Source organism: Cheilinus undulatus, linkage group 17 (assembly GCF_018320785.1).
Source record: "Cheilinus undulatus linkage group 17, ASM1832078v1, whole genome shotgun sequence".
Classification (NCBI taxonomy): domain Eukaryota; kingdom Metazoa; phylum Chordata; class Actinopteri; order Labriformes; family Labridae; genus Cheilinus; species Cheilinus undulatus.
The window spans coordinates 27,683,219-27,710,211 of NC_054881.1; the positions used below are offsets into that span (position 1 = coordinate 27,683,219).

General features: G+C 38.3%; 1 protein-coding gene across 3 annotated transcripts in view; it reads left to right on the forward strand.

The window, feature by feature from the left end:
• Positions 1-26,993, forward strand: part of smad2 (SMAD family member 2) — a 42,643-nt gene that overhangs the window by 3,337 nt on the left and 12,313 nt on the right. For 2 of the 3 annotated variants that reach the window (XM_041810310.1, XM_041810311.1), the window contains exons 2-3: positions 13,410-13,797; positions 25,167-25,256. In XM_041810310.1, the coding sequence (XP_041666244.1) occupies positions 13,541-13,797; positions 25,167-25,256 (347 nt within the window). In that variant the 5' untranslated portion in view covers positions 13,410-13,540. The remainder of the gene's footprint in view (positions 1-13,409; positions 13,798-25,166; positions 25,257-26,993) is intronic. The other variant, XM_041810312.1, reaches the window with a different exon arrangement.

Here is a 26,993-nt window from a genome sequence, read left to right on the forward strand (position 1 = left end):
CCGATGTGTGCTGTTTAGCGTCTTCCATATCGAGTTGGTTGGTCACTACCGGATCAACGGCCCATTTGCGCACGCACGGCGGCATGCTTGACAGTAACTGTACTTGGACAAACTGCCCGAAATGCATTGCCAGAGACGTTTCAGGGATTTTGAACCATTCTGTGCTGTAGATGGGTTAATTGTGTCAAAATTTTTAATCCGATTAATCATGATGACGGATTAATCTACATTTATGCGTCAATTTTGACAGCCCCTCTAAAAACCTTCATGAAGGTAAACACTGTCATCAGTAAAGATTCATGGTAGGTCACATCAATAAATCTGTTACCCACATAAAGAAGACAGGCTTTAACTTCCAAATTTAAAAGTTTATTATTTTAAATCTGTATTTTATTGCCGTCGGATGCCCTCGACGGAGGAGCATGTGTAAGAGAAGAGAGCAGAGGAAGTCCACCGGTGGTGCGTCTCTTCAGTTTGCACATTCATTGAGGTGTGCTGTCGTGTTTAATCTGAAGCTTCCCATTTCCTCGTTTTAACTGTTTCTCCAGCTACATCCTGCCGATGCTCTCTCACACCCATATCTTTTGACAATTATGCCAATGCGCGTCATCAATGAGCATAACTCTCAAGGATCACACGTGGAGATAACGTCATATCTAGTGAAATTTGTCCAAACGTGGGTGTTTTATTTGATCATTAATGCACTAATGATCATAAATACTGTCAAAAGAGCAGAAATATAAAACCAAAGCTCCAAAATGAGGCAGGGTGAAATGATGTGTCTGGAGAGCTGCAGGTGTGAGGCAGGGCTGATTTTAGTCATTTGGAGGCCCAGGGCAAAGACCAATATGAGGCCCCTCCCCCTTTTACTAAAGAATTAATGAGTGGAAAAAAATCAGAATGTATCTCTTTTATGTTATTAAAGCCCCAGAACAACAGCAAATGTCCCAATGTGAGATATAAATACCCAAATAGCTGTCCATAATTCATAATTTTCTTTGAAAAACATCTCAGAGCTCAAACTCAGCTCATTCTAATATCTTAGAAAAACTTTAGGCCAGGTGGAACTTTAATAACTCTGGTGTTGGGCCAAAGACTGGTATCTCCAAAATGACCACTTTTCAGGGAATGAAAAAAAAATGTAATCTTTTGACATGTTTTATTGCTTTAGAATTGGTTAAAACCACTGGCAGATGTAAAGGATGACCAATAGCACTGATTAAAAAAACAAATTAAAAAAATGAAAATTAAGATACAAGGTTTTAGCCTGATGTCAGTGATGAATAAAATTTAAAAAATAAAATAAAAATCAGTGACATATTAGTTAATTTGACATTATACAGACATTTGTATCCCATTAACCTCATAATTATCCACCAATTCACAGTTTTATTTCATTTCAACTATAGATTATCTGATCTATTATCTACCTTACATTCCCAGTCTGTATTGTGGCTCTTACTAAGTATTTTTTAGACAATGTGGCTCTTTGGTAAAATAAGGTTGAGTACCACTGTGTTAGAGCATAATTCAAAAGTTGTTGAACAAACTTTACAATGATAGCCTTTGTTTAAAAAATAAAGACCTTAAAATGCACTGTTCCACCTCCTAAAAATGCAAATTCAACACATGACCATTTTCACTTCTTTACAGCCTATGAAGTCTTTTAAAACTCTGAAAAGAGGGGGTGGGTGAGTGCTACGTGGGGTCAAAGTATGCAACACTGAGTCGCAGGATAAGTTGCTCTTCAGGAAATGGACGAAGATATCGTATCCAAAGAAGAGGGGAGCAGTGACTTGCCTTTTGTTTGTTAATAAAAGTCCATAGTGTAGGTGGCAGTCAAAACTGAAGTCCAAGGCACTCTGATATAATAAAAATCCTTTATTCAAACAGGGATGTCCAACGCGTTTTGACTTCAGATAGTCTTCATCAGGACATAATGAGCAGATGAGACACACATGCTTAAGTAAAAACAGGTCATCATATGACAAAATCACAGGACAAAAGGGTCACCACAACATATGAAAACATGCAAAGATACTGCATAAAGCTCTTATTGGAATAGTGGTATAAATAGTTCAAGATGACATATCACATTATGGGCTTCGCAAGTTTAAATGAGGAAAAGTTGCCACAAAATGGATTCACTGCAAAATATGTCAAAATCACATCAAACATGGGCTGAGTCCGAAATCACTCCCTATTCACTATATAGTGAATACGCCATTTTGTAGTGGTGTCCGAATTCTGAGTGAGCATTGTTATTCACTATATAGTGCGTTCATTCTATCCCACAATGCATTGTGAAAAGTAGTGAACAACCGATGGTCACTAGCCCAGCAATATTTACCATCATGCATTGCGGTTGCTGCTCTCAAACATGACGGACGAACGAGATGAGCACAGGAACATATATAAAAACATTTTTAAACGCTTTTTTGTTTGTTGGTTTTACCAAATCTGTAAGAAAATATTAAGGATTCAAAACGGAGCAACTTTTTCCCCCTATGATGATTACAAGACAAGTGACCATCATCTTTTTGCAAAAATAAGGGATAATACACACAAAACATATATATATTATTTTGTCACTATAGAGACAACTTTTTTTATCTATTAGAATATTTATTTTTTGTGAAAATATGTTACATTTTGTAGCAGTTTTCATTTAAATTCTACCATTAATTTCGATCCTCAGCCGTTGTCAAGGGAATTTATGAGCTGTTGCTGCTAAACGTTTTAATTGTGAGAAGGCGACGTCATCGCCCGGGGCCGGAGTAGTGTCCGAAATCATTTTAGTGTTTTGCAGTTGAGTCTACTATATAGTCCACTATATGCTGCTCACTATAGAGTGGATAGGGAGCAGGGAATGAGTGTGTGGTTTCGGACACAGCCATGGACTCAGTAAAATGATAGCAACTGAAGTTAACTGGAGCTTAACATAGTATCACTTGTTACAAAAGGTCAAAAAACACTTCAGTAGAAGAGCTATGTTGATGATAAGCCTAAGACCGAAAAGAACTGGAATAGTACTAAAAACAGTTCAAATTACTGTAGGATTTACCATCAGGATAGCACTGTGTCATCAGGAAAAACAACAAAAGGTCAAACATGGCTGGCTGACAAAAGATATCGCAACATAACAGTTTGCAATACTACATCACATAAAAAGCACAAGAAAACCAGTGACTCTAAAAAATGGATGAGACACATACAGTACTGGGTACAGAAAATCACAGAAAAGGAGAGAAGTCAATCTCCTCATTTAGACCAGGAAAGGAGGTAGCTCCTAGTGTGTAAATCCAAAAAGTCTCTCGCTGCAAGAGGTGTTTGAGTCCCCCCCCCCCCACAAGTTTTTGGGGATGACCTCAATAACCATGACTTTGAGAGAATCTGGGTTGGTGTGCCCTATTGTTTTGTAGTGTTGTGCCATAGGGTAATTGGGGTTCTGTACCCTTATGGCATATTTGTGTTGTATGGCATATTTATTTCTATTAACAAACAAGAGGCAAGTCACTGCTCCCCCCTTCTTTGGATACGATACCTTCGTCCATTTCCTGAAGAGCAACTGATCCTGCGACACAGTGTTGGATACTTTGACCCCACGTAGCACTCACCCACCCCCTCTTTTCAGAGTTTTAAAAGACTTTATAGGCTGTAAAGAAGTGAAAATGGTCATGTGTTGAATTTGCATTTTTTGGAGGTCATATTTACTGAATTCAAAGCTATTTCTATCAAAAGCATCTTAACAGGCCAAGTCACATGTTAACATAGGGGCCCTTCTTTGATATCACTTTCACAATTCATGCATCTATTAAACTTGTGAGTTTTTGAAGAGTTTCTGTTTGAATTTCTTTGCAAGGTGTTAGAATATCCTCCCAGAACTGCAGTTTTGATGTGAACTGCCTCCCACCCTCATAGCTCTTTAGCTTGAGGATGCTCCAAAGGTTCTCAGTAGGGTTGAGGTCAGGGGAGGATGGGGGCCATACCATGAGTTTCTCTCCTTTTATGCACATAGCAGCTAATGACACAGCGGTATTCTTTCCAGCATGAGATGGTGCTTTGTCATGCATGAAGATAATTTTGCTACAGAAGGCACTACTGTTCTTTTTGTACCATGGAAGAAAGTGGTCAGTCAGAAAATCTATATACTTTGCCAAGGTCATTTCACACCTTCAGAGACCCTGAGGGGCCTACCAGCTCTCTCCTCATGAATCTGCCCCAGAACATGACTCCGCTACATCCTTGTTGACATTAAAGCCTTGTTGGGACATGGTGGCAATCCACCAACCATCCACTACTCCTCCATCTAGACCATCCAGGGTTGCATGGCACTCATCAGTCAACAAGACTGTTTGAAAATGAGTCTTCATGTATTTCTGGGCCCACTGCAACCATTTCTGCTTGTGAGCATTGGTTAGGGATGGCTTAAATAGTAGGTTTATGCACGACCGCAAGCCTCTTGAGGATCCTATACCTTGAGGTTGGTGGGAATCCAGAGGAACCAGCAGCTTCAAATACCTGTTTGCTGCTGTTTGTAATGGCATTCCTCATTATGCCTTTATCTGCACAAACACGTCTGTGCTCTGAATCAGCCACAAATTTCTTCACAGTAGGATGATGGCACTTAATTTTTTTTAAAATATCTAACGTTTTCATTCCTTGTCCAAGGCATTACACTATTTGACATTTTTCAGCAGCAGAGAGATCCTTTTTCTTTCCCATATTGCTTGAAACCTGTGGCCTGCTTAATAGTGTGAAACAGTGCATTTTTAGATTTTTATTTTTTTTTAAATAATGGTTATCATTATAAAGTTTGTTCAGAAACTTTTGAATTTAATGGCTGATGGCTTGAAAAATATTCATTTATTCATTTGCATTAATATTTAGGAAAATAAGAGAAAAATGTCATTTGCGTAATAATGTGGAACGTGGTGTAGTGTCAGTATTTACGGGGAGGATAACATGACCGTGTGTGTAGAATTGGCCCTGCAAAGGTGGCAAAGAGTAGAAAGAAGTCCTCGACGGATCTTATAAGTCACTTAAGAGTCATCATCCTAACGACGTTAAAACGTAGTGGCAGCAGCCACGAGCCTCAGCCGCAGGCGTTAGCAGGCATTGAAAACTGCAGAAAGTTTGCCAGAGCCAAAAGGCGCAACCTTTATAATAACAAAATCAGTCTGACAGTCTCCTGATCAATCGCTACTTTCATAGACACATACCTACCTGCTCAGTTTGATGTGGTTTCATTCAGTCTGATCGACGTTATGAACAGAAGTTAGCCACAGACCACGGTGGACTACATTCTTAACCTATCTCTTATATGACTTATGACAGTGCATATTTTTAATCTTTATGTCAAACATCAGCTCACTTTAATTCTGGCTTAAGCAAAAAAAAAAACAAAAAACCCAGACCCCCAAATATCTCCATTTGTTAAGCATAACAGCCTGTTATCATTTGGTTTTATGGGGAAAACCTATGTCAGTTGTTTGTGTATGCTGTACTTGGTACACAAATGTTTAACTAAAAAAGTTAACTATAATAACAGCTATAAAGTCAGAATAGTTCTTTGTTTTTTGAAAAACACGAGTGATATTAGTTAAAATGAGTTATAAATATCTTTGCTCACTACATATTAACCCCTTTTTACCCCCAGATGTGCATAAACTCATCAAATAAACTTCTTTTGTTAAATCAACAATTGAAAAAAATACATCGGTTATCGGCCATCAGGAGTAGAAAAATATCGGTTATCGGTATCGGTTCAGAAATATAGTTATCGTGCATCACTAATAATAACCATGTTTGATAGAAAACCGAACACTCTAATTTTAGCATTAGCAGATAAAATGATAATGAAATGGGGAGGACTTTAATTTGTATTTTTGGCAGTTGTTAGTCTTGTTGCTGATTGTCTTTCCAAATATTTGCCCATCTGTACACTTACAAAGTGATTAAGTAGTCTGCAGCACACAAATGCCACTTGTTAAGATGACAGGGATAAAGTGTTGCTAGGATGGCAACACTAGCAAGCAGGACAAACAGACCTGAATATTAAATACTGCCACTTTTGTCAGTCACAAATCAGCACAGTTTTAGATTGTCCTGGCACCTACAGCCTGTTTTACTCTTGGGGTCACAATGGTAACGTGTTGTTGATAGCGATCGACTTTGTGGCATTCAGTGCAATGGAGCCCAATAACATGATAATAAACACACAGAGCATTTCACTGTACATGATATCAAAATGAGAGCAAAAACAAACAATTTGTGCTTCTTGAGGGAATTATACTGTATATTTTACGTTAGTGTTAGCAGCATTTCAGAATGCCACTTAAGTGAGAAGTATAGAATAGCAAAGGTTCATGTTAAAATGTTTATAGAAGAGGCCTGGCATTTTCATTTTGTCTCTTTTATAAATAACAAAACTTGAAAACACTTTGCCTTTTCTGAAATGATCTTATGTTACCCTCATTTTATTAGTTTTATAAAGCAAACAAAAGTAATTGGAATTTCATTATGACTTTGCATTGGATCAAACCAAATATGATTGAATGGGGAAAAAAGGAGGGTGAGTGCTACATGGGGCCAAAAGTATCCAAACCTTTGTAACCAGGATCAGGATATCAGGACATGGAAATTATGTGAAAAGTAGATTAATGACTTGCCAATTCTGATTTAACTGAATTCAATTGGACTAACATTTCCTTAGTTTGATGAATCCTTGCATTGTAGCCCATCAATCAAGAGTGGATTCAGATTGTTTTTAAAGGAGACATTCACAACCCTTTCTATTTTTGTGATCATTATTTGTTTAAAATACTTTTTTGTTGAGAATAAATCTGCTCTCTAAAGCAAAATAAAACAGAAGTTTCAGAACTGTGGAAGACAAACTATCAGTATAAGAGCATTGATGTTTTTTAATTTTACAATCAAACACACTCATTTATATTTGGATATTACATATATATGTACACTAGGGGTGTAACACCACAGAAAAATTTTGGTTCAGTACGTAACTCAGTTTTGAAACCATGGTTCGGTATGGTAATTGAAGCTAATAAATACAATTTTTTTTTTTTTTTTTAAATTGTATTAAAATAAATAGGCTTAATAAATTACATTTCAATTCTTAATAATGCTGCAACCTCCCTCCAAAAGTTCTTCAATGGTTAAAAATAATAAATAAAGATTTATTTTTGGCTTTTTTGCCTTTATTTGATAGGACAGTGGATAGAGTCGGAAACAGGGAAGAGAGCAGGGACAGACATGCAGGAAATAGTGCCACGGGCCAGATTCGAACCCAGGTCGCCTGCATATATGGCGCACGCCTTAACCACTCGACTACCGGCATGCCAATAAATACATATTTGAATTACTAGGTTATTTTAATTGATATATTGACATATTTATACCAGTCCTTTAAACACTAAAATTTCCCAGCCAACTTGAACGCATCATCATACAACCATGAGTTAGTTATTCAATTACGACAAACTTCAGCACTAGATTACTTTTTTAACCAATAGGACCTACTACAAAGTTTGGGAGAACTTTTCACAGCCCATCTTGGAGGATAAGGAGGTTAGAGCCATGTGAAATCTGAGGATAAATTTACCCGTGGCGCAGCTGCAGATATGATGAAGTCCCCTCTCCCCCTCCTCCGAGGCTGAGGGTTGAAGGTAGAATTAATTTGATTCACAGAGCCAGAGCACCATTCAAATCTCCAATGCCAAACTACCAGACCAAAGAACTGCTATTACTGATGCAAAACAGTTTTACCAAACAAAGCTAAATGGACGAGCCCCCACTTGTTATGACCTGGCTCAGGTGGTCACAACAAAGGAGGGAGACAACATCACGGCAAAGTTTTTAAAGAAGTCTTTATTTTCAAATCAAGCCAAATTAAACCAAATCAAGCATTTAAATCAAACAATTCTCTAAACCAAATAAGGCTGTATTAAACCAAATTAAACCGAGTCAAATAATCAAATTAGGCAGTTTACTATTAATAATAATAATAATAACTGTATTTGTGTAGCACTTTTAAAAACATGGGTTTACAAAGTGCTTTGACAAGTGCAGAAGCAAGTACAAAAACAAAGCAACAACCCAGACAAAAGAAAAGAAACAGAACGTGACATGTAGACAGATAATAATTCATCTACATCGATAAAGAGCAACAATATAGAACCAAACCTAGATGACCATGCAAACTAAGACATCACAAACATCAATCAGAGTGCAGACATGAAACCATGCTGCACAGCTAAGACATCGTGAACATCATCAGGATACAGGCAAGACACAGACATCAGTACCATAAAATGATTGGAACCCAGGCAATGCAGGAACCCAGCTACACAGGCTGAGACTGAGAGGACCAAAATTAAAGACATAAGAAATTAAAAGAGAAACAGTAAAATGTAAATAAGAGGGCAAAAACAGATATTAAAACAGGGTTAAACAAGCTCTAAAACTGTAAAAGTAGTAAAATTGATAAATATTATAACAGAGGTAAACAAAAGGGGAAGCAGTGAAGACGTAAAATCAATAAAGTGAGGAAGATAGTAACAATTAAAAACAGCCAGGGAGCAAGGAAATAAAATTAGGTTGACAGGGAGTAAAGGAGAGATTAAAAGGAAATTAAACTAAAATATGTAAGAATCTGTGAGAAGATAAAAATTAAATAAGAAGAAGACGAAGACGACGTCACATAAAAGCCAGTCTTTAAAAATGAGTTTTAGGAAGTGATTTAAAAGATGTCAATGATTCTGCATGCCTTATCTCCTCGGGCAGGTCGTTCCAAAGTTGAGGGGCTCTGATGGAGAAGGCCCTTTCACCCTTAGATTTGAGTCTTGACTTTGGAACGACCAGGAGGTTCCCACCCGAGGATCTGAGGCTGCGGGCTGGGACATAGGAGAATAAAAGTTCTGTAATATATTCTGGAGCCAGAACCTTCAGTGCTTTAAAAGTAATAAGTAAAATCTTAAAATCAATTCTAAAAGTAATGGGTAGCCAGTGTAAAGATGCTAAAATCGGGGTGATGTGATGTTGTCTGTTAAAACTGGTTAGAAGCCTAGCTGCTGCATTTTGAACCAGTTGAAGGCGAGAGAGGGATTTTTGGCAGAGACCTGACAGGAGAGAGTTTCAGTAGTCCAGACGGGAAAAAATGAAAGCGTGGATTACCTTTTCCATATCTGACTGGTGGAGAATTGGTTTTATTTTGGCAGTTGTGTGTAAATGAAAAAAGCATGACTGTATAACTTTATTGATGTGTGTTCTGAGGGTGAGGTTGGAGTCAAATTCTACTCCTAGATTTCGAGCTGTTGATTTAATATTTGTAGACAATGGACCAAGGCTGTTTGTGATTGTATTGGGAGAGTTTGGAATATTGAAAAGAATGATTTCAGATTTGAAATTATTGAGTGGTAGAAAGTTTTGTGCCATCCAGCAGTTAATATCATTTAGACAGTCTATGACAGCAGCTAGGCTTCTTGGGTCCTCAGGTCTCAGGGGCAGGTATATCTGTGTGTCGTCTGCGTAGCAGTGAAAGGAGACTTTATGATTCTTAATGATTTGACCAAGGGGCAGCATATAATTAGAAAATAAAGTTGGGCCTAAAACTGAACCTTGTGGTACACCACAGGTAAGGGTAGAGGTAGAGGAGGAGTGGCTAACTATGGTGACTGCAAAGGTTCGCTTTATTAAACTGAATTGAACCAAACTAAAGATTCAGAAATGCCAAATTAGACCAAATTACTCAAAATTACTTAAAATAAGACTAAATTAAATATTTTACAGCATGAAGTGTGTAAATCAGTAGAGTCAGTAGTGTAAGATCTGCATGAGGGAAGATAATGTGTGTAAATGTTGTAAAATGCAAACTGAACTAAACCTCAACCTAATCTAACATAACTAAACCAAACTGTGGTATACCTGTGTGGAGGCCAGGTCAGAGAGAGAGTGAATCTGTGGGGAGCATAAATAACCTCCTCACTCTAAGCACAGGTGTGTAACATTACTCCAATCAATGAGCTGCACCCACAGACACAGACACTCAGGCTGACAACACCAAACATCACATGACATCATGGACATCACAGTTATATTAAAAGTATCTGAAATAATAGGAAATTCATAACTGGCTGGTGAGACTTTTTGTTCTTCCTCCTAGTTACAGTGATGTTCTTCTTTGAGTAGTGCTTTTTTAAAATGCTTTGATTTGTGCACTGGACGATGTGCTGTCAGTGACACAGCTGCTGAATAAGGTCAGCGCTACTGTTGTCTTTGTCCGCTGTTGTATTTTACTGGGCAACAAAGTGCTCCTAAACAGGACACTTTTATCTGGGAATATTCAGGCTGTTGCTGTTGCTTGCTGTGGTTGTGTGGTTGCCAGGACAGTGTGACAGTGAGTTGCAATCTGGTTTTCTGTCTGTATGTGAGCTTCGTTCCACATGTACTATTGCATCTCAACAAATGAGAATATCATGAAAAAGTTCAATATTTTTTGTCATTCTTTTCTGAAAGTGAAAACCATATATTATATAGACTCATTACACACAGAGTGAAGTATTTCAAGCGTTTATTTCTTGAAATGTTGATGATTATGGCTTACAGATAAGAAGACCCAAAATTCAGTGTCTCAAAAAATTAGAATATTGTGGAAAAAGTTCAATATTGGAAAGTCATGGTGTCATACCATAATCAGCTAATGAACCCCAAACACCTGCAAAGGTTTCATGACCCTTAAAATGGTCTCTCAGTCTGGGTCAGAAGGCTACACAATCATGGGGAGGACTGCAGACTTGACAGATGTCCAGAAGACAGTCATTGACACCCTCCACAAGGAGGGTAAGCCACAAGAGCTCATTGCTAAAGAAGCTGGTTGTTCACAGAGTGCTGTATCCAAGCATATTCATAGAAAGTTGAGTGGAAGGAAAAAGTGTGGTAGGAAAAGGTGCACCAGCATAAGGGAGAACTGCAGCCTTGAGAGGATTGTCAAGCAAAATCCATTCAAGAATTTGGGGAAGCTTCACAAGGAGTGGACTGAGGCTGGAGTCAGCGTATCAAGAGCCAGTACGCACAGACTAATACTAGACATGGGCTACAAATGTTGCATTCCTCGTGTCAATCCACTCCTGAACCAGAGACAACGTCAGGAGCACCTTACCTGGGCTGTGGAGAAAAAGAACTGGAGTGTTGCTCAGTGGTACAAAGTCCTCTTTTCAGATGAAAGTAAATTTTGCATGTCATTTGGAAATCAAGGTCCCATAGTCTGGAGGAAGAGTGGAGAGGCACAGGATCCACGTTATGTGAAGTCCAGTGTGAAGTTTCCACAGTCAGTGATGATTTGGGCTGCCATGGCATCTGCTGGTGTTGGTCCACTGTGTTTTCTGAAGTCTACAGTCAACGCAGCCATCTATCAGGACATTTTAGAGCACTTCATGCTTCCTTCTGCTGACAAGCTTTATGGAGATGCTGATTTCATTTTCCAGCAGGACTTGGTGCCTGTCCACACCGCCAAAAGTACCAAAAGCTGGTTTAATGACCATGGTGTAACTGTGCTTGATTGGCCAGCAAACTCACCTGACCTGAACCCCATAGAGAATCTATGGGATATTGTCAAGAGGAAGATGAGAGACACCAGACCCAACAATGCAGATGACCTGAAGGCAGCTTTTAAAGCAGCATGGGCTTCCATTACACCTGAGCAGTGCCACAGGCTGAGCGCCTCCATGCCACACCGCATTGATGCAGTAATTCATGCAAAAGGAGGCCCAACCAAGTACAGAGTGCAAAGAAATGAACATACTTTTCGGAAGCCTGACATTTCTGTTTAAAACATTCCTTTTTATTTATCTTGTGTAATATTCAAATTTTTTGAGACACTGAATTTTGGTTTTTTCTTATCTGTAAGCCATAATCATCAACATTTCAAGAAATAAAGGCTTGAAATTAGGGGTGCACGATAACTATCGAGCCGATAACAGGGAATTATTACGTCATACTTATCGGTCCGATAACATGACGACGAGTCACAATAACATATATATTTTTGTCAGCACGGCAGTGCTGGCATTTGTTTTCTTTCTCAGGAGACTACACATTCCGAAACAGCAGGTGGCGCCGCAGTACACACCCACTGTTAAAGCACCAGCAAAGAAGAGGAAGCAGCAGCCCCTGTGCTAAAATGCTTACAACAGGGTGGTGTTATTAAGTACTTCCGGGGAGGATAACACGACCGTGTGTGTAGAATTGGCCCTGCAAAGGTCGCAAAGAGTGCACAGAAGTCCTCGATGGATCTTATAAGTCACTTATAGTCATCATCCTAACGACGTTAAAACGAAGCAGCAGCAGCCACTAGCCTCAGCCGCAGGCATCAGAACCGAGTCAGCGGAGCTCTGATCCTAAGCAGGCATTGAAAACTGCAGAAAGCTTGCCAGAGCCTAAAGGCGCAACCTTATAATAACAAAATCAGTCTGACAGTCTCCTGATCCATCGCTACTTTCATAGACGTATACCTGCCTGCTCTGTTTGACGTGGTTTCATTCAGTTAGACCACGGTGGACTTTACATTCTTAACCTATCTGTGATATGACTTATGTCAGTGCATATTTTTAATCTTCATGTAAAACATCGGCTTGCTTTAATTCTGGATAAGCAAAAAAAAAGAAAAAAAAAAAACCCAGCCTGCAAGCATAACAGCCTGTTATCATTTGGTTGATGGGGGAAAACCTATGTCAGTTGTTTGTGTATGCTGTACTTGGTACACAAATGTATAACTAAAAAAAGTTAACTATAACAACAGCTATAAAATCAGAATAGTTCTTTGTTTTTTGAAAAACACGAGTGATATTAGTTAAAATGAGTTATAAATATCTTTGCTCACTACATATTAACCCCTTCTTACCCCCAGACGTGCATAAAAACATCAAATAAACTTCTTTTGTTAAATCAACAATTGAAAAAAATTATTTGGTTATAATCGGTTATCGGCCATCAAGAGTAGGAAATTATCGGTTATCCGTATCGGTTCAAAAAAATAGTTATCGTGCATCACTACTTGAAATACTTCACTCTGTGTGTAGTGAGTCTATGTAATATATGGGTTTGACTTTCAGAAACAAGTGACAAAAAATATTGAACTTTTCATGATATTCTAATTTTTTGAGATGCACTAGTATAGCTGTTCGGTACACGTCTGTACCATACCGAGAGGCCCATACCGAATCAGTACGTTACGAATAAGCTTACACGTAGTCTTACACCCCTAATGTATATTTATATAAAATCAAGACATTATTATGCTCTGAGTTCCTTATGCACTTGTTGTCATACTCTTTTTTGTTAAAAATTGACATTTTTGTTCTCTTTCTCTTTCCCTTTTTTCATCACCTTTGCAGAAATCTCCAATAATAAATTCCATCAGAAAATTATCACCCGTTTATCCTCCTTCCCCTGCCCCTTTGTCTCTATGTTGCTCTAAGAGGATCATCAAAACACAGTTAGGACCCACGTACAAGCACAGGCCACCATGTCCTCCATCCTTCCCTTCACTCCTCCAGTGGTGAAACGTCTCCTGGGCTGGAAAAAGACTCCAGCAGGGAATGGAGGAGCAGGAGGAGGAATTGGAGGAATAGGGGAGCAGAATGGAGGAGGACAGGAGGAGAAGTGGTGCGAGAAAGCTGTGAAGAGCTTGGTAAAGAAGCTGAAGAAGACTGGGCAGCTGGATGAGCTAGAGAAAGCCATCAGCACGCAGAACAGCAACACAAAGTGTGTCACCATACCAAGGTGAGATGATGACAAACAAACTTTCCCTTTATTTTCATGAAAAAAGTGGTAGCAAATAGAACAAGTTTGTCTGACCTGGTTAATGGATGTAAATTCTCAAATTTTAGACCCTGATATTTTTTCAGTCACTTCTTTGGTTAATTTACAAATTATTCCAGCACTCAAAGACAAGTTACGGTTATTCACTGTCCCTTTGCACTAGTACACCACAATTCTCCCAATTCTGTATTGGAGCGAGATGTGTCAACACAGATGAAAAAAGGAGGGTAAATTTAAAAAAAAATCCCTCTGGTTTGAACAAAGAACGGTCACTGTAATGCAACAGCAGGTCCACTTCCTCAGTGTGTTGTTACATAGATTAAGACTGCAGAAGCGAAACCTGATTGGAGGAAACAGATGTTCAGCGTATGTCTGTCACCCTTACAATGAGCTTCTGATATTTTTCTTTTTCTCTAAAACTTTGCTTATTGCATACAGTTGTCTTTAAGTTTTGCACTCCTATCATGGACTCCTGGAAGGGGCCCTGCCCTGACACACCTGTGCTGAAGTGTTTTACAGCTACAAAATTCTTAATACAAATTAACCCTCTCAAACCATATCAGCCTGCATTCAGACTACTTTAGTGTAATTCTACTTCTTTACTAATTTAAAAGATAAAATATTAAGTAAACCTGACAATGTTAATGTGTCAGTTATTAAAAAAAAACAGCAACAAGATTCCCCAGGGGCAATTTGAGTTAATTACAGATCTTAAAAATGTGGTTTCTAAGCTTTCCAACAATGTCCAACACATGGATATCCAAAAAGATTTGGAGAAGATGTGACCATTTGAATGTTGGTACTCATCAAACTATTTTTGTGAGAAAGAAGCCTCAAATTTTCTCAAGGATTGTCACACTACTGGAGTGCCAGGTGTGGGGCAGAACCAAAAGCTGGCCATTTGCATTACTTAGCATAAACCCAAACCCCAAAATGGTTATGATAATAATAATAATAATAATAACAAACAATAACAATGGTTATGGCTATGGTATACTCCACCTGAAACTAGGACGCGACTCCTGCTGGGATTTTCCTCTAAAAGAACCCATATTCAAACACAAAGTTTACTGTTTGAAAATATATATATTGTTATTTGCATGTAGTGGCATGATTTCAATAAGCATATTTTGCAAAAAAAAAGAAAAAAACAAAAGCACTAATTTTTCAGAAAATAAGTTTTTCTTTGTTTGTGCCAGGCTGATTTGTTGCTGGTTTGCTGGTGGCTGCTCACACAGTATTAGAAAGAATACTCACAAAAATTCTTACAGAGCCCAACAGTATAGGCTTACGGACACACAGCAAAAGCCTGTCTCTTTAGTGTAAGGGGGAGTACAGAAAAAAAGCCAACACGCGTAAGGTCCTGTGTGTCATCTCCACCATTTAAAAACTGAAATCAGTATAAATCCTGGTAATTCTGATATCCAGCTGAAGTTAAGGGCCCAGCAAACCAAACTGTTACCATATCACGTAAGCAAGCTTATTCATGTAATAATCAATAAAATATTCTGTTTAGTTTCTGCTTACCTCCAAATCAGGCATATTGTATGTTTGGTTTACTGTTTATATCTTACAGCAAAATTTACCTTCTCTGTGTCTAGTAGACTTTAAGGAACAAAACAAGTGCATTAACATGAGAGATGTGTTGTTGTAAAGCTGGGGTCAGACTACATGATATTTTTGTCTGTTACGTTGGTCACTATGTCAGATTAAGCAATCACAGAGCCATAAAGTCATGGTGTGACTTGACCGTCAGACATATAAAACTTCATGGAGGTATATGATCAATCACTGCAACCAATGTGATGATGTGCAAGGAAGGGGAGAAGGGCTAGACTACAACTGGGAAAGCTACTGAAAACAAACACATGGCATTTACTGTACTATAGTGTATCTATATATCCAAACATTATGACAAATGATGTGCTGACTTGATGCTAACTCTAATGGTAGTTACTTACTGGGTTGCTGAAGTGCGTCCGATATTTCTCTCTCCAACATCTCTCTTTTTCAGTACTCTCTATCAGCACACCATAAAAGCAGAGATGTTGTTGCAAGAGCTTGACATACTTTTTATTAGTCTCATAAATCAATTGTTTCCAACCTTTTTGTTCCTAAAGCTCCCTCCTACTTATACCTGAGGAAAGCCAAGCCCCCCCAAGACCTACATGAATGAAAAAGCTATAGATTTCTGTCAAAAAACATCATTAATCTTAATTGTTTCACTGTCAAAACCTTAAAAAAATGGGCCAACACGTTTACCATACCAATTGACCTTTGTATTTAAGTAGAGTTTTGCCATGATCCAAGGCCACACAGAGATGAAAACGATATATTTCCATTTTGTTTTGAAAAAGTTTTCCGTAAATACGGGATCATTTCAAAAAATTTCTGCGTAACTTGGGAACCACTGAAAACGACTGAAAACACTGTAGCAGATATGCCAAGCCTGTGAATGGTGTTGTAATGCTGCCACGGAAATGTATCAAAAGAGAGAAGAAGATTACAGAAAACTGCCACAAACTTTCTCCTAGTTGCCCTTCTGGTTGTTCTCCGCAGTGGAATAAAGAACATCTGGTGTATGCTTTTCTCAGTGGTGGTGAAGGACCATCTAATTTTGCTGTAAAAGCCATAATGAGCTCAGTAGCTTCTGCAGCATGAAAACAACCTTGTAATCCACCATTGTTGTTTTTGTTTTATTCACGCATGCAGCATAAGTGGGCTGCGCTATGTATGACGTAATTGTTTCAGGAAAGATGCGGTTGGCTGTCCACATGGAGACAGAGCGGTAAGCGTTTACAGATTTGTTCACTCTGGACCTGGTTTCAAAAAGTAGCATTTATTGCATCCTAAAACACTGTTTCCTTGTTTGATGAAACGCCGATATGACTAAAAACTTTTGTGTTTACTAGGGCTGTAGTCAACCAAAGAAAAACTTGGTCAACCAAAATCGCACCCGGGCACCAATTAATCGATTGGTCGTTCAGGTAAAAATATTTCATTCATTAGAAAAAGTTACCTCGTTGTGGACTAGTTCAATCCATCCAGGCCCCTCACTGCACCTGCTTGGTACTCTAAATGATCCTAAAATGAGCATAACAAGCCTTTAGAAGCATTCATATATCTTTTCGGCTCATCATGTCTTACTATACAATATAATTAATTGAGAGACGATCAGCACCTGCCTTTGATCTCCGTGATCCCGGCGCGGTAACTCTTTAAACTCATAAAGCCTACAAAATACCCTCAGATCATCGTTTTTCATTCATTTGTAATGGTAACTAATAACAGTATTACATGATCAAGCCTGTGCTGTGTCATTTACGAGCATAAAGCAGGCAGCATGGGGGCACCGACCAGGGTGTTCTTGGTCGACCTAAAGCTTTCCGATCAATTAATCAACCAATCGAATTGAAGCTGTTAGCCCTAGTGTTTCCTCCTGAATTTGTGTCTGTGTTCAGTTGATATATGCTAATCTTATTTTGACAAGCTCAGAGCAGACAAGGCTTCTCAGAGTTTTTTTTTTTCAAAGGCTTTGCCCTTTCCCTTAACTGTCAATGGGAGTTTTACCAGATGGATGTGTGAAACAAATCCTTCTGGCATGTCAGGTTAGTTGGGCAGTAGGGGTGTGACAAGACACTTATCTCACGAGACGAGACGAGACAAGATTTGGGCCCACGAGACACGAGACAAGACGAGATTTTACACTTTTTTTTTTTCAATTTTGGAAAAAAAATACATAGGTGGATAATATGTCCTTTATACAATTGAAAGTCATAAATACAACGCATTCAGGTCTACTCAAAAATGTTTGAACTAAGTACTGAATAGGCTATCAGTGCTTCCAAAGAGTACGTTTTGTCTAACTTTGACTCAAACTGTACATTTTAATGCTCTTCAAAATCAAACCTTTCATTTTAACAGTCTACAAAATCTTTAATTTACTACACTATGCACTAATCCCTACAATTACAATAATTATTTTTAATAATAATGAAACAGAGTAATATTATTATAATTAATTACATATAGTAAAAACAATTATATTATTTTAAAAGTACTTTAAGCACTGTTTACAACAGACTGAAATGTAAAGAGCTGCATCAGTAAAATCAAACTATTTCTCATCCTCTTTGAGGACATCCATATTTAAAACACTTAAAAGAAATATTTCTGTCAATAACACGTTTGCTGTAATTTAAAGAAATAAATTATCTTATCGTTTTGTAATGAAAAATAATATAATGAAGTGGCCAGGGAGTGTACAAACTAGATTCTTAGAAACATAAGAAAAATACCTAATGTCGGAAATATTTGTAATGTTTTTTATTTTTTTATATATTTTATTTTTAACCAATTCTTATTTATGTCTTACTGTTTTTTTAATTAAAAGATGGCAAAATAGGTGGATGTAGTAAGGTGTGGGAACTACTTCACCAAAGACATGGCTGGTGAAGTATTCTGTTATGTTTGTAAAGCTTCCTACATTGTTGCACAGGATTTTCTTAATGATAGTTCTTTTTTTTAACAATGAAAGTATTTAAAAATACTAAATTGTTCTCTGTCTACTATTTACATTTGTGTTACACATGTGTGAAATATATTTAAGGCACAAGAGGCAACTTTTTTTTAATTCATGAAGTTAATGAAAGAATTATGCACAAATTTAATGGGCCAATACATCGGTTATCGGAATTTTTTATTCCCTAACATCCACACTGGCCCCAAAAATCCATATCGGTCAGCCCTACTACTGTCTTTGATGGTATGCGACCTTTTTTGCCATAAGATGGCAGCAGTATTGAGTTTTGATAGAGGTCTGACCTGTAGCTAAACCCCCTTTTCATTATTTAAGTAATTCCCTTTTTTTGGAGTTCAAACAGCTGCTGTCACTCTCAGACATGTTGGGCTTGTACCGTTGACATTGCCAGTGAACGTAAATACATCAAATATCATTATTTTGCTAAGGATAAAGTGAGGACTTTATGTCTCACCAGTCCACTTTCCAATTTAAGTAGATGAAAATATCCAACAATCAAAGCAGAACAAGGCATATAACGAGCAGCTTCCACAAGGTGGTCATATTTAAGTGGAAAGCGCACTGCTTTTCCTCCTGACACATGAAAATCATTTGTGTGGCAGCTAGTAAAGAAATGGAGCACAGCTGATCCTTCCTCGCTGAACTCTCCACCTGTGCATGCTCGTTTGAGCCGCGCATTACCTGCAGACTTGGAAACTGAATCATCTGTGAATTAAATCTGCTGCTGCTAAATACCTGTGCACAGTCATAGTGGAAATATATAGTTTTATATAAGTGCATAAATACACGCAGATTTCGCACAGAGACAGCTTGCAAGTGATGATGTACGTTACTTCCTCATTTTCAATTCCTGCCTCTCCTCCCTCTCTCAACTTTCCCTGTTCATCTCACTGTATCTGTTGCCTGCATGTCTCATTAGTCCAAAACCTGACATGAGTATTGTAACAGCCTGTTAATCACTGCAGCAGTAAACTTGGTACTATATAGAGAGAGATTCCGCAATAAAGGCAAAAAGGAATGCCTGTCTTTGTTCCGCAACAAGCAATTCACATTAAGGTGTAACAGAGCCGTGCTTACACACAAGCCCTGGCGTTCCGTAATCAGATGGCAGCTGCTGCTTTCAATGAAACTCAAAACTCTTGATTTCTCGGTTCAAACCTTTGTGTTTTCTAAATGAAATACAGGGAAAATAACATGAACATTCATTTTGATCAATTAGATCCAACAGACTTTTTTCCTCTATGTTTCTGAGTTGGAGGTCTGACTTTAACCAGTGTCACAGTGCACAGTCGGAGGTCGGAAACTTCAGAGTACCGAGCTCACTCGAACACATCATGGAACTTTTCAGACACTGCTGTGAGGAGAAATGTGTCTGCTCTCTCCTCTCCTGTACAGAGGGGCAAGATCGACCCTCCATTATGAAACGGTCACTTTCATACAGAACAGCGTTGCGGAACAAAGGTGTAACAGACATGGAAAAGAGGCAGTGTGAAAGCAGCTACAGTCACTAATAAATGCGCAGTTTGGTGTCTGACACGCATTCACTGCTAAATAAACGAGATGTGTGAGTTATGTGTTATGACTTTTGACAACTTGCATGAAAAAAAAATTTCAGACAAAAATATCCTGCAGTTTAAAGCAAACATGTAATTGACAAGCAGATTTCTTTAAGTCTTTGTAAAGGTGATAGAAAGTGGATGGGAAATAGAGTTGATGTAGCTTGTTAAACTTCAGTCTGTTTTACTCACATTATAAAAAAAATTAATTAATTAATACAAAGATAGTTCAGACTTATGAAACTGCTTCTTTTATTGTCATTTTCACTGGAATTATAGCAGTTGGTAGGGAAGTAATAAGGATGTAATGCACTATTAAATGTCTTGTCTTGACTAGACAAGACATAAACTACAGTAGCCTTTGTCTTTGTAGTGATTTTCAGTTCAAGAGGATAAATGGGGCATCTTATGTTTTTTTTTTTTTTTTTCAGTAATATATTCTGTTACCAAAGTGAAAAAGTAGTATAAAATCCCCTTCTTCTTTTGAGCCTAAATCTCATCTCCGGAGTTAAGTCTTGTCAAATTAGAAAATTTTCTGCCCTGTAAAGGATCCTTAGCCCCCAAATGTTTGAGAACCTCTAACTTAGATAACACATCCTAGATCTCAATGAATGAAACTGCTCAGTTAAAAAATCTTTATTCATTACATAGTGGAATGTATTGAGAACCAAGTAACATAAGAAAGATCATTAGAAATCATTAACCCATGGATGATTGGATTCAGAATCATACCCAGAATAAAATTGGAAAAATTAGATCCCAGGCTGATCCAACTTCTGTGAAATTCCTCAAGACAACTCAAAATGAGGCTCAGTAGTCTGTATAGCCTCCACATACCTGTATGCTCTCCCTACAACGTCTGAGCTTGCTCCTGATGAGACAATAGATTGTCTCCTGAGAGATCTTCTCCAAGACCTGAATCAGGGCATCAGTCAGCTCCTGGAAAGCCTGTGGTGCGACACAGCAGTGGTGAATGGAACTAGACATGATGTCCCAGAGGTACTCAATTGGATACAGGTCTGGGAAACGGGCAGGTTAGTCCATAGCATCAGTGCCTTCATAATGTGGGAACTGCTGAGATACTTCAGCCACATGAGGCTGAGCATTGTCATGCATTAGAAGGAACCCAGGGCCCACTGCACCAGCATATGGTGTGACAGTGGGTCTGAGGACCTCATCCCGGTACCTAATGGCAGTCAGGGTACCTCTGGCTATCCAAGGATATGCCTCCCCAGACCATCACTGACCATTGCCAATTGCCATGCTGGACGATGTTGCAGGCAGCAGAACAGATTTCCACGGCCCCTCCAGACTCACGTCTGTCACGTGCTCACTGTGAAACTGGTCTTATCTGTGAAGGGCGCCAATGGCGAATCTCCCAGTTCTGGTGTTCTCTGGCAAATGCCACTCAGGCTGCACGGTGCTGTGCTGTGAGCACAGGCCCCACTTGTGAACGTAGGGCCTGCATACACCCCCTCATTAAGTCTTTTTCTGACAGTTTGAGCCAAAACATGCACATTAGTAGCCTGCTGGACATCATTTTATAGGGCTCTGGCAGTGCTCCTCCTGTTCCTCCTTGCACAAAGGAGCAGATAGGGGTCCTGCTGCTGGGTTGTTGCCCTCCTACGGCCCCTCCACGTCTCCTGATGTACTGGCCTGTCTCCTGGTATCTGCTCCACATTTTTGACAGTATGCTGGAGGAGCTGCACAACCGGAGCAACTTCTGTAGGTTGCAGATACTGCCTCATGCTACCATAAGTGGTGAGGACACTGGAAAAATGCAAAAGAATCTAAAATTCAGCCAAAAAGAATGAGAAGAGGGAAGTGGTCTGTGGCCATGAGCGAGATGAATGGAACCACCAGAATACAACATTTTTCCACCAGGATCTAACAAGCCGCCGAATTTGGTGAGTTTTGGAGCATGATATGGCCTCCAAAATAGCAATTCTTTTGTCCGTAAAATAATGAAAATAAAAATGACTACAGATAGAATGGGTCCTAGCACCAAAGTCGGTGCTTGGGCCCTAGTAATAAAAATAATGATGATAATACCTTGACCCCTGATCATATTGACTGTCATGGTTATGGTTATCATTAAAACCAGTAACTGTTTCATCTTTATACACATGACAGAAATTGCACGCCAGGGAAATACTCGTAATTGTTAACTGCTATAAACAACACAAGAAGGAGAGGAAGAAGCGGGCACAGCAAAACACACAAAGAAGAAAAGTTGTATTCCTTAGCGAGAGCAGTGCAGCTATTTGAGCTACAAAACCCACCTGCTTCTTATCCCTCTCATACCTTATATGCCATCCGCAAATATACAGAAGTAGCAAACGCCAGCTACAAGTGCTGTGCTCAGGCTCTGTTACAACGTCCCATCCTGTGGTTTCATAAGCTAGTCTGTGGTCCCCTAGGTATGTACACAAGTCAGGATTTTGGATGAGTAACTGTTGTACTGGCTATTACAGCTATGTGATGTGTAACAACAAGCTTTTATATCATAAATATATGATGCATTTTTAATTTGCCCCAGCTCATTTTATTGACTAGTTTTTCATGACAACAGTCTTCATTTGATCACTAGATAGCAAACACTCGTTTTCAGTTTCTTTATACTAGGGATGCATGATATTATCGGTAGTATATCGGTATCGGCTGATAATAGCTTAAAAAGTTAATTATCGGTATCGGCCGATAGTAAAATTTATGCCGATGTGTACGGCCAATAATATGACGTCATAATTAAGCGCACGCGTTGACGCCGGACCTGCGCAAACAACAACAATAAACATGTCAGCTGTGTGGGAGAAGTCTGAGAGTTGGGAACAAGACAGCAAAGTAGCTGTTTGCATCGCTTGTAAAGTACATCGGATGCGTGGAGGAGCTCGACAACATGCTTTTAACACCACCAGTTTAATTTTGCATCTAAAAAAACGCCAACCTGATGACTACTAGGACTACAAAGAATGGCAAAACTTTGTGCCAGGGAAAACTGGCTTATGGTGCATTTAAAGCCCCTCTACGTTATACCTAGCAGGTGCTTATAGCCTTACCTGAACTGCAAAACTTCGTTTCCAGTCACGTAGAGAAGCTCCTCATTAAAGCTAAACATATGAGCTTCACCAAGGATTTCTAGACATCATCACGTTTAGCCTCACTGCCTCCATGGATAGATGAGGATTTTACTCTTAAAAAGTCTGTCCTACACCCACAGGAGTGCTCACTCAGCAGCTGCAGTTGCAGCCGCTTTTGATAACATGTTTAGATAGAGATCAAAAGAACATGCATGTCGTCCTACGTGACATGCGTGAAACATGGCAAAAGCAATGACGGGCTTCTGAGTGCCGTTTCCTGTGCACACTCGAAGGTGCACGAAGGTGTGTCCAGCATTGGAGATGTGGGTGTCACTGTGTTGTTACAGCACTGTTTACAGTGAAATGCCCATTAAACTTGGTTGCTTAGTTAGTTTGTGCTGTTTAATGCAGAATCAGGAGAACTACTTTAGTTGAAGTTTTATTTCTGTTCATCTTGAGTCTCAGAAATTTAGAATTATAATTAAGCTCTGAACTATAGCTAGTTTTTTGCATTTAAGAATCTGTGTTGTTGTTTTTTAAAGCCCTTTGTCAGGAGTATCTCAGGGAGCAATCCTGCAAACTGGCTGAGTAATAAGGAGAATCAGTCTAAATGTATAAGCTATTTCTTTTTTGCACTGTGGGGCTCAGAGTAAGCAGGTTATTTTGCTGCTGCTTATTGCCCTCAAAAATGCAGATGACTTAGGCTGTACTGTTAAAGATACATGTAAGCATGTAATACACATGCAACCCAAAGACATTACTGGAAGTTTGTCATTAGTGTATGGCTGTATTAAAAAAAAATCAAAAAACAATATATCCTTCAGTTCTAAAAAAATCAAATTTTTTGTCAGTTTGTACAAAAATTGACTACAAATATTTAAAAAAAAATTGTAGTCCATGATAGAATTGATGTTTATAACAGTGGAAAAAATGTAATTAAATATCGGTATCGGCCAAAATTTGTTTCAAAATATCAGCATATAGGATATCAGCAAAAATCCAATATCGTGCATCCCTACTTTATACAGAAATAGTCTGCAGAATGTGCTCTTGTAACTAGATTTTTTAAAATGATTGTAGATGGATTTATTTCAGTATCTGTGAGCAGCAGCAGTCTCAATCAAAAGTCAAGACGTAGTACTTGACAGTGGATTGTAGATTTCAGCATAGTCTATTCCTTTGATACTTAGATCACTTGAGTTTTCTTAACATTTGTGTGTTCAAAGACATTGTTGTTTTACTTTATATTTGGGTGATGGTAGGGTCTTTCTCTCTCCCTCTCTCTCTCTCTCGCTTTCTCTCTCTATGTGTGTTGAGATAACAAATCTTGTATAAACAGGTCTATCCATTTTTTTTGCTCTGATAAGACAAAAGAATCTCCTCTTTACCTCACTGCGTGTGAGAAAGGGAAGACCGAAAAATTGCAAGGGTTTTAGATAGAAACTTAGTGGGGATGCATGATGTCTTTCCTTAGTTATACACACACTTTATGTTGATAAATATATGTGTTGTTCCTGTTTTGTTCTTTAGTCATTTCCTGACACATTTTGTTCAGTCTTTTGGATACCCACTCATTTATCTTTTTGTAAATTTGTTTATTTTTCAGTTTTACCTGTTGGTTAACACTTTACCTTTGACATTAAAATTCAGAAATGGGCATCTTGTACAGCTATAGTTGTTCAGAAACTATTTGCATTCAAACAATGTATTAACTTGTTTAACATGTCTGATCATTTAACAGATGGTGTTAAATGATCAGACATGTTTTCTATTTCAAATTTTTCAATGTATAAGCACAATCCCATTTCTGAGAAGTGAATGTGAATTTTAAGATATTTTTGTAGTTATTAATTTTTCTTTATTTTATAGTTCTTGTTTTTTCAGTTTACCAAGCATCGACAATTTCTAACCATCTTTTCCATGTATCACCTGTGCATCTGTCATATGTCTCATAATCGTGTCATCTAGGTAGTGACTCTTACTGAACAGCCAGAAGGTGTATCTTTGTATTCCCTTCATGCCATTAAGAGACAAAAATATATGTTAGTGATTTCATCCTACTAATTGGAATGAAACACCTCATGTTTACCATCTTTTTGTTTTCATTTGACCTTTTTGCACTTGTCCTATGTGTATGCATGTGTGTTTCTGTAGCAATTGCTCAGATCTATGGGGTCTTGGCTCAGGCCACACGATAGAGCAGTGGGACTCTGCAGGCATGTATGGATACCCCGACCACAGCAGGTGAATACACTCAAACACAGTGAGTTGCTGTCCATCTCTTTTTTCTTTAAACAAATGCAGTATAAATGGTAATGCCAAGGTGTTGCATCAATGTTCACCTGTCTTTCAGTAATAATGCATTGCACAATGGTCTGTGTGGCTATTTCTGTTAAGTCATTGAAAGTCCTGGAGAGTTGCTGTGGTGTAATACCATCATATACAATGTGTAAGTGTAATTATGACAAATGCAATACAGCCAAAATATGAAACAAATGGAATTTTTTGCTAGAATTTGAGCAATAGTTTAAAGAATTGATTTAAAAAGAAGATGAAAAATTCATATAATGCATTGTTTTTCAAACTAGACTCAAAGCTTTAGTCCTGTTGTCACTAAAACAGATACTTATTTTAACTTAGCTGCTGAGTTTCCTAGAAATAGAACATGCTTTAGAACAAAGCAGCACTGGTGTGTAAAATTTTTGTAAGAATAGTTTTTATTGAATTACTAACTAGGTAAATATTACAAAACTAAACTGGTGTGAAACAGCTGCCAATGTAATAAGTATCCACTAACCTAATAACCCACAAACATGTATGTGGTTTTTAATGTAATTTTCCCATAAACTTTAAAAATGTCCACAAATGTAATGGCAGTTGCCTGCTATAAACATAAGACAACGTTTTCTGCAATTAAATTTGCAGACTTGTTATGTTTTTGGGAAAGAAATATTCATTTTTTAATCCTAAATAATTTCACATTAGTGTAATATGAAAGTGGAAAGTCTTTGTGGTCATTCCTGTTTGTTTTATTCATATAAATGCCTGCAATGGGTTCAAGTCAGCTCATTAGAAAATAAAATAGATAAAGGTGAATGGGTTATAATGTGTCAAAGCAGTGATCTGAGTTATAAATTTCACAAATCCAACTACTGTTTCCTTCACTTTCTCTGACTCTCTGTAATTGTGTCTCTCAAACACATATGTAACATTATCATTCCTTGTCAGTTCTGTTTTACCTGACTTTCAAGGCAAGTTTATTTACAGAACATCATCTATACACAAAGCACTTAGCAGAGTTTTAAAAAGCAGGGCATTTCTAATATTTAAAGCATTAAAAGACATAGCAAAAGACATGGAGTTAAATGTATAAGAATAAGAGCTAGCAAGAAATTTTGCAGAAGTTATTAAGCAAAAAACTTAAAAATAAAATATATAAAAATATACCTCAAACAAATTTTCTAGCTCTTTGTGCCTTACAAAGAAGTCCTTGACTTAAGTCTAACTTTTCTGATGGTCACAGATTCATCTACTGGTCTTGCTTAAATGAAATGGATTCTGTTTAACTATCCACTCAAGGATGATTTACTGAGGATTAAGGCCCACAGTGTTCTCCAGCTGCAAACGGCACAGCCCTGAGCTGGTCCCTGAAACCACTCACAGGGTATCAAAGTTCCACTCAGAGTCTTTATGCTTCTATACTTAACCAGTTGTAATAGAAATGCCTTAATGCAAGCTGTATGTGCTGTGTTAAAATATGATGACATATCCCTGCTCAGGTTGGGTTGGGGCTGGAGCAGTGTCAGTGCAGTCCTGCGTGGGTCACAGTAGTGCTTTAGCACAGTGTGGGGCAACTGGGTCTAGTGTGTGAGCTCTGCATTAACACAAGAATTTAGTGCTCTGAAGTCACTGAGACTTTCTTACTGTCCTGCTCGACACAGATTGACAGACTGCTCTTGTCCAAGTAGCTACCCCATTCAT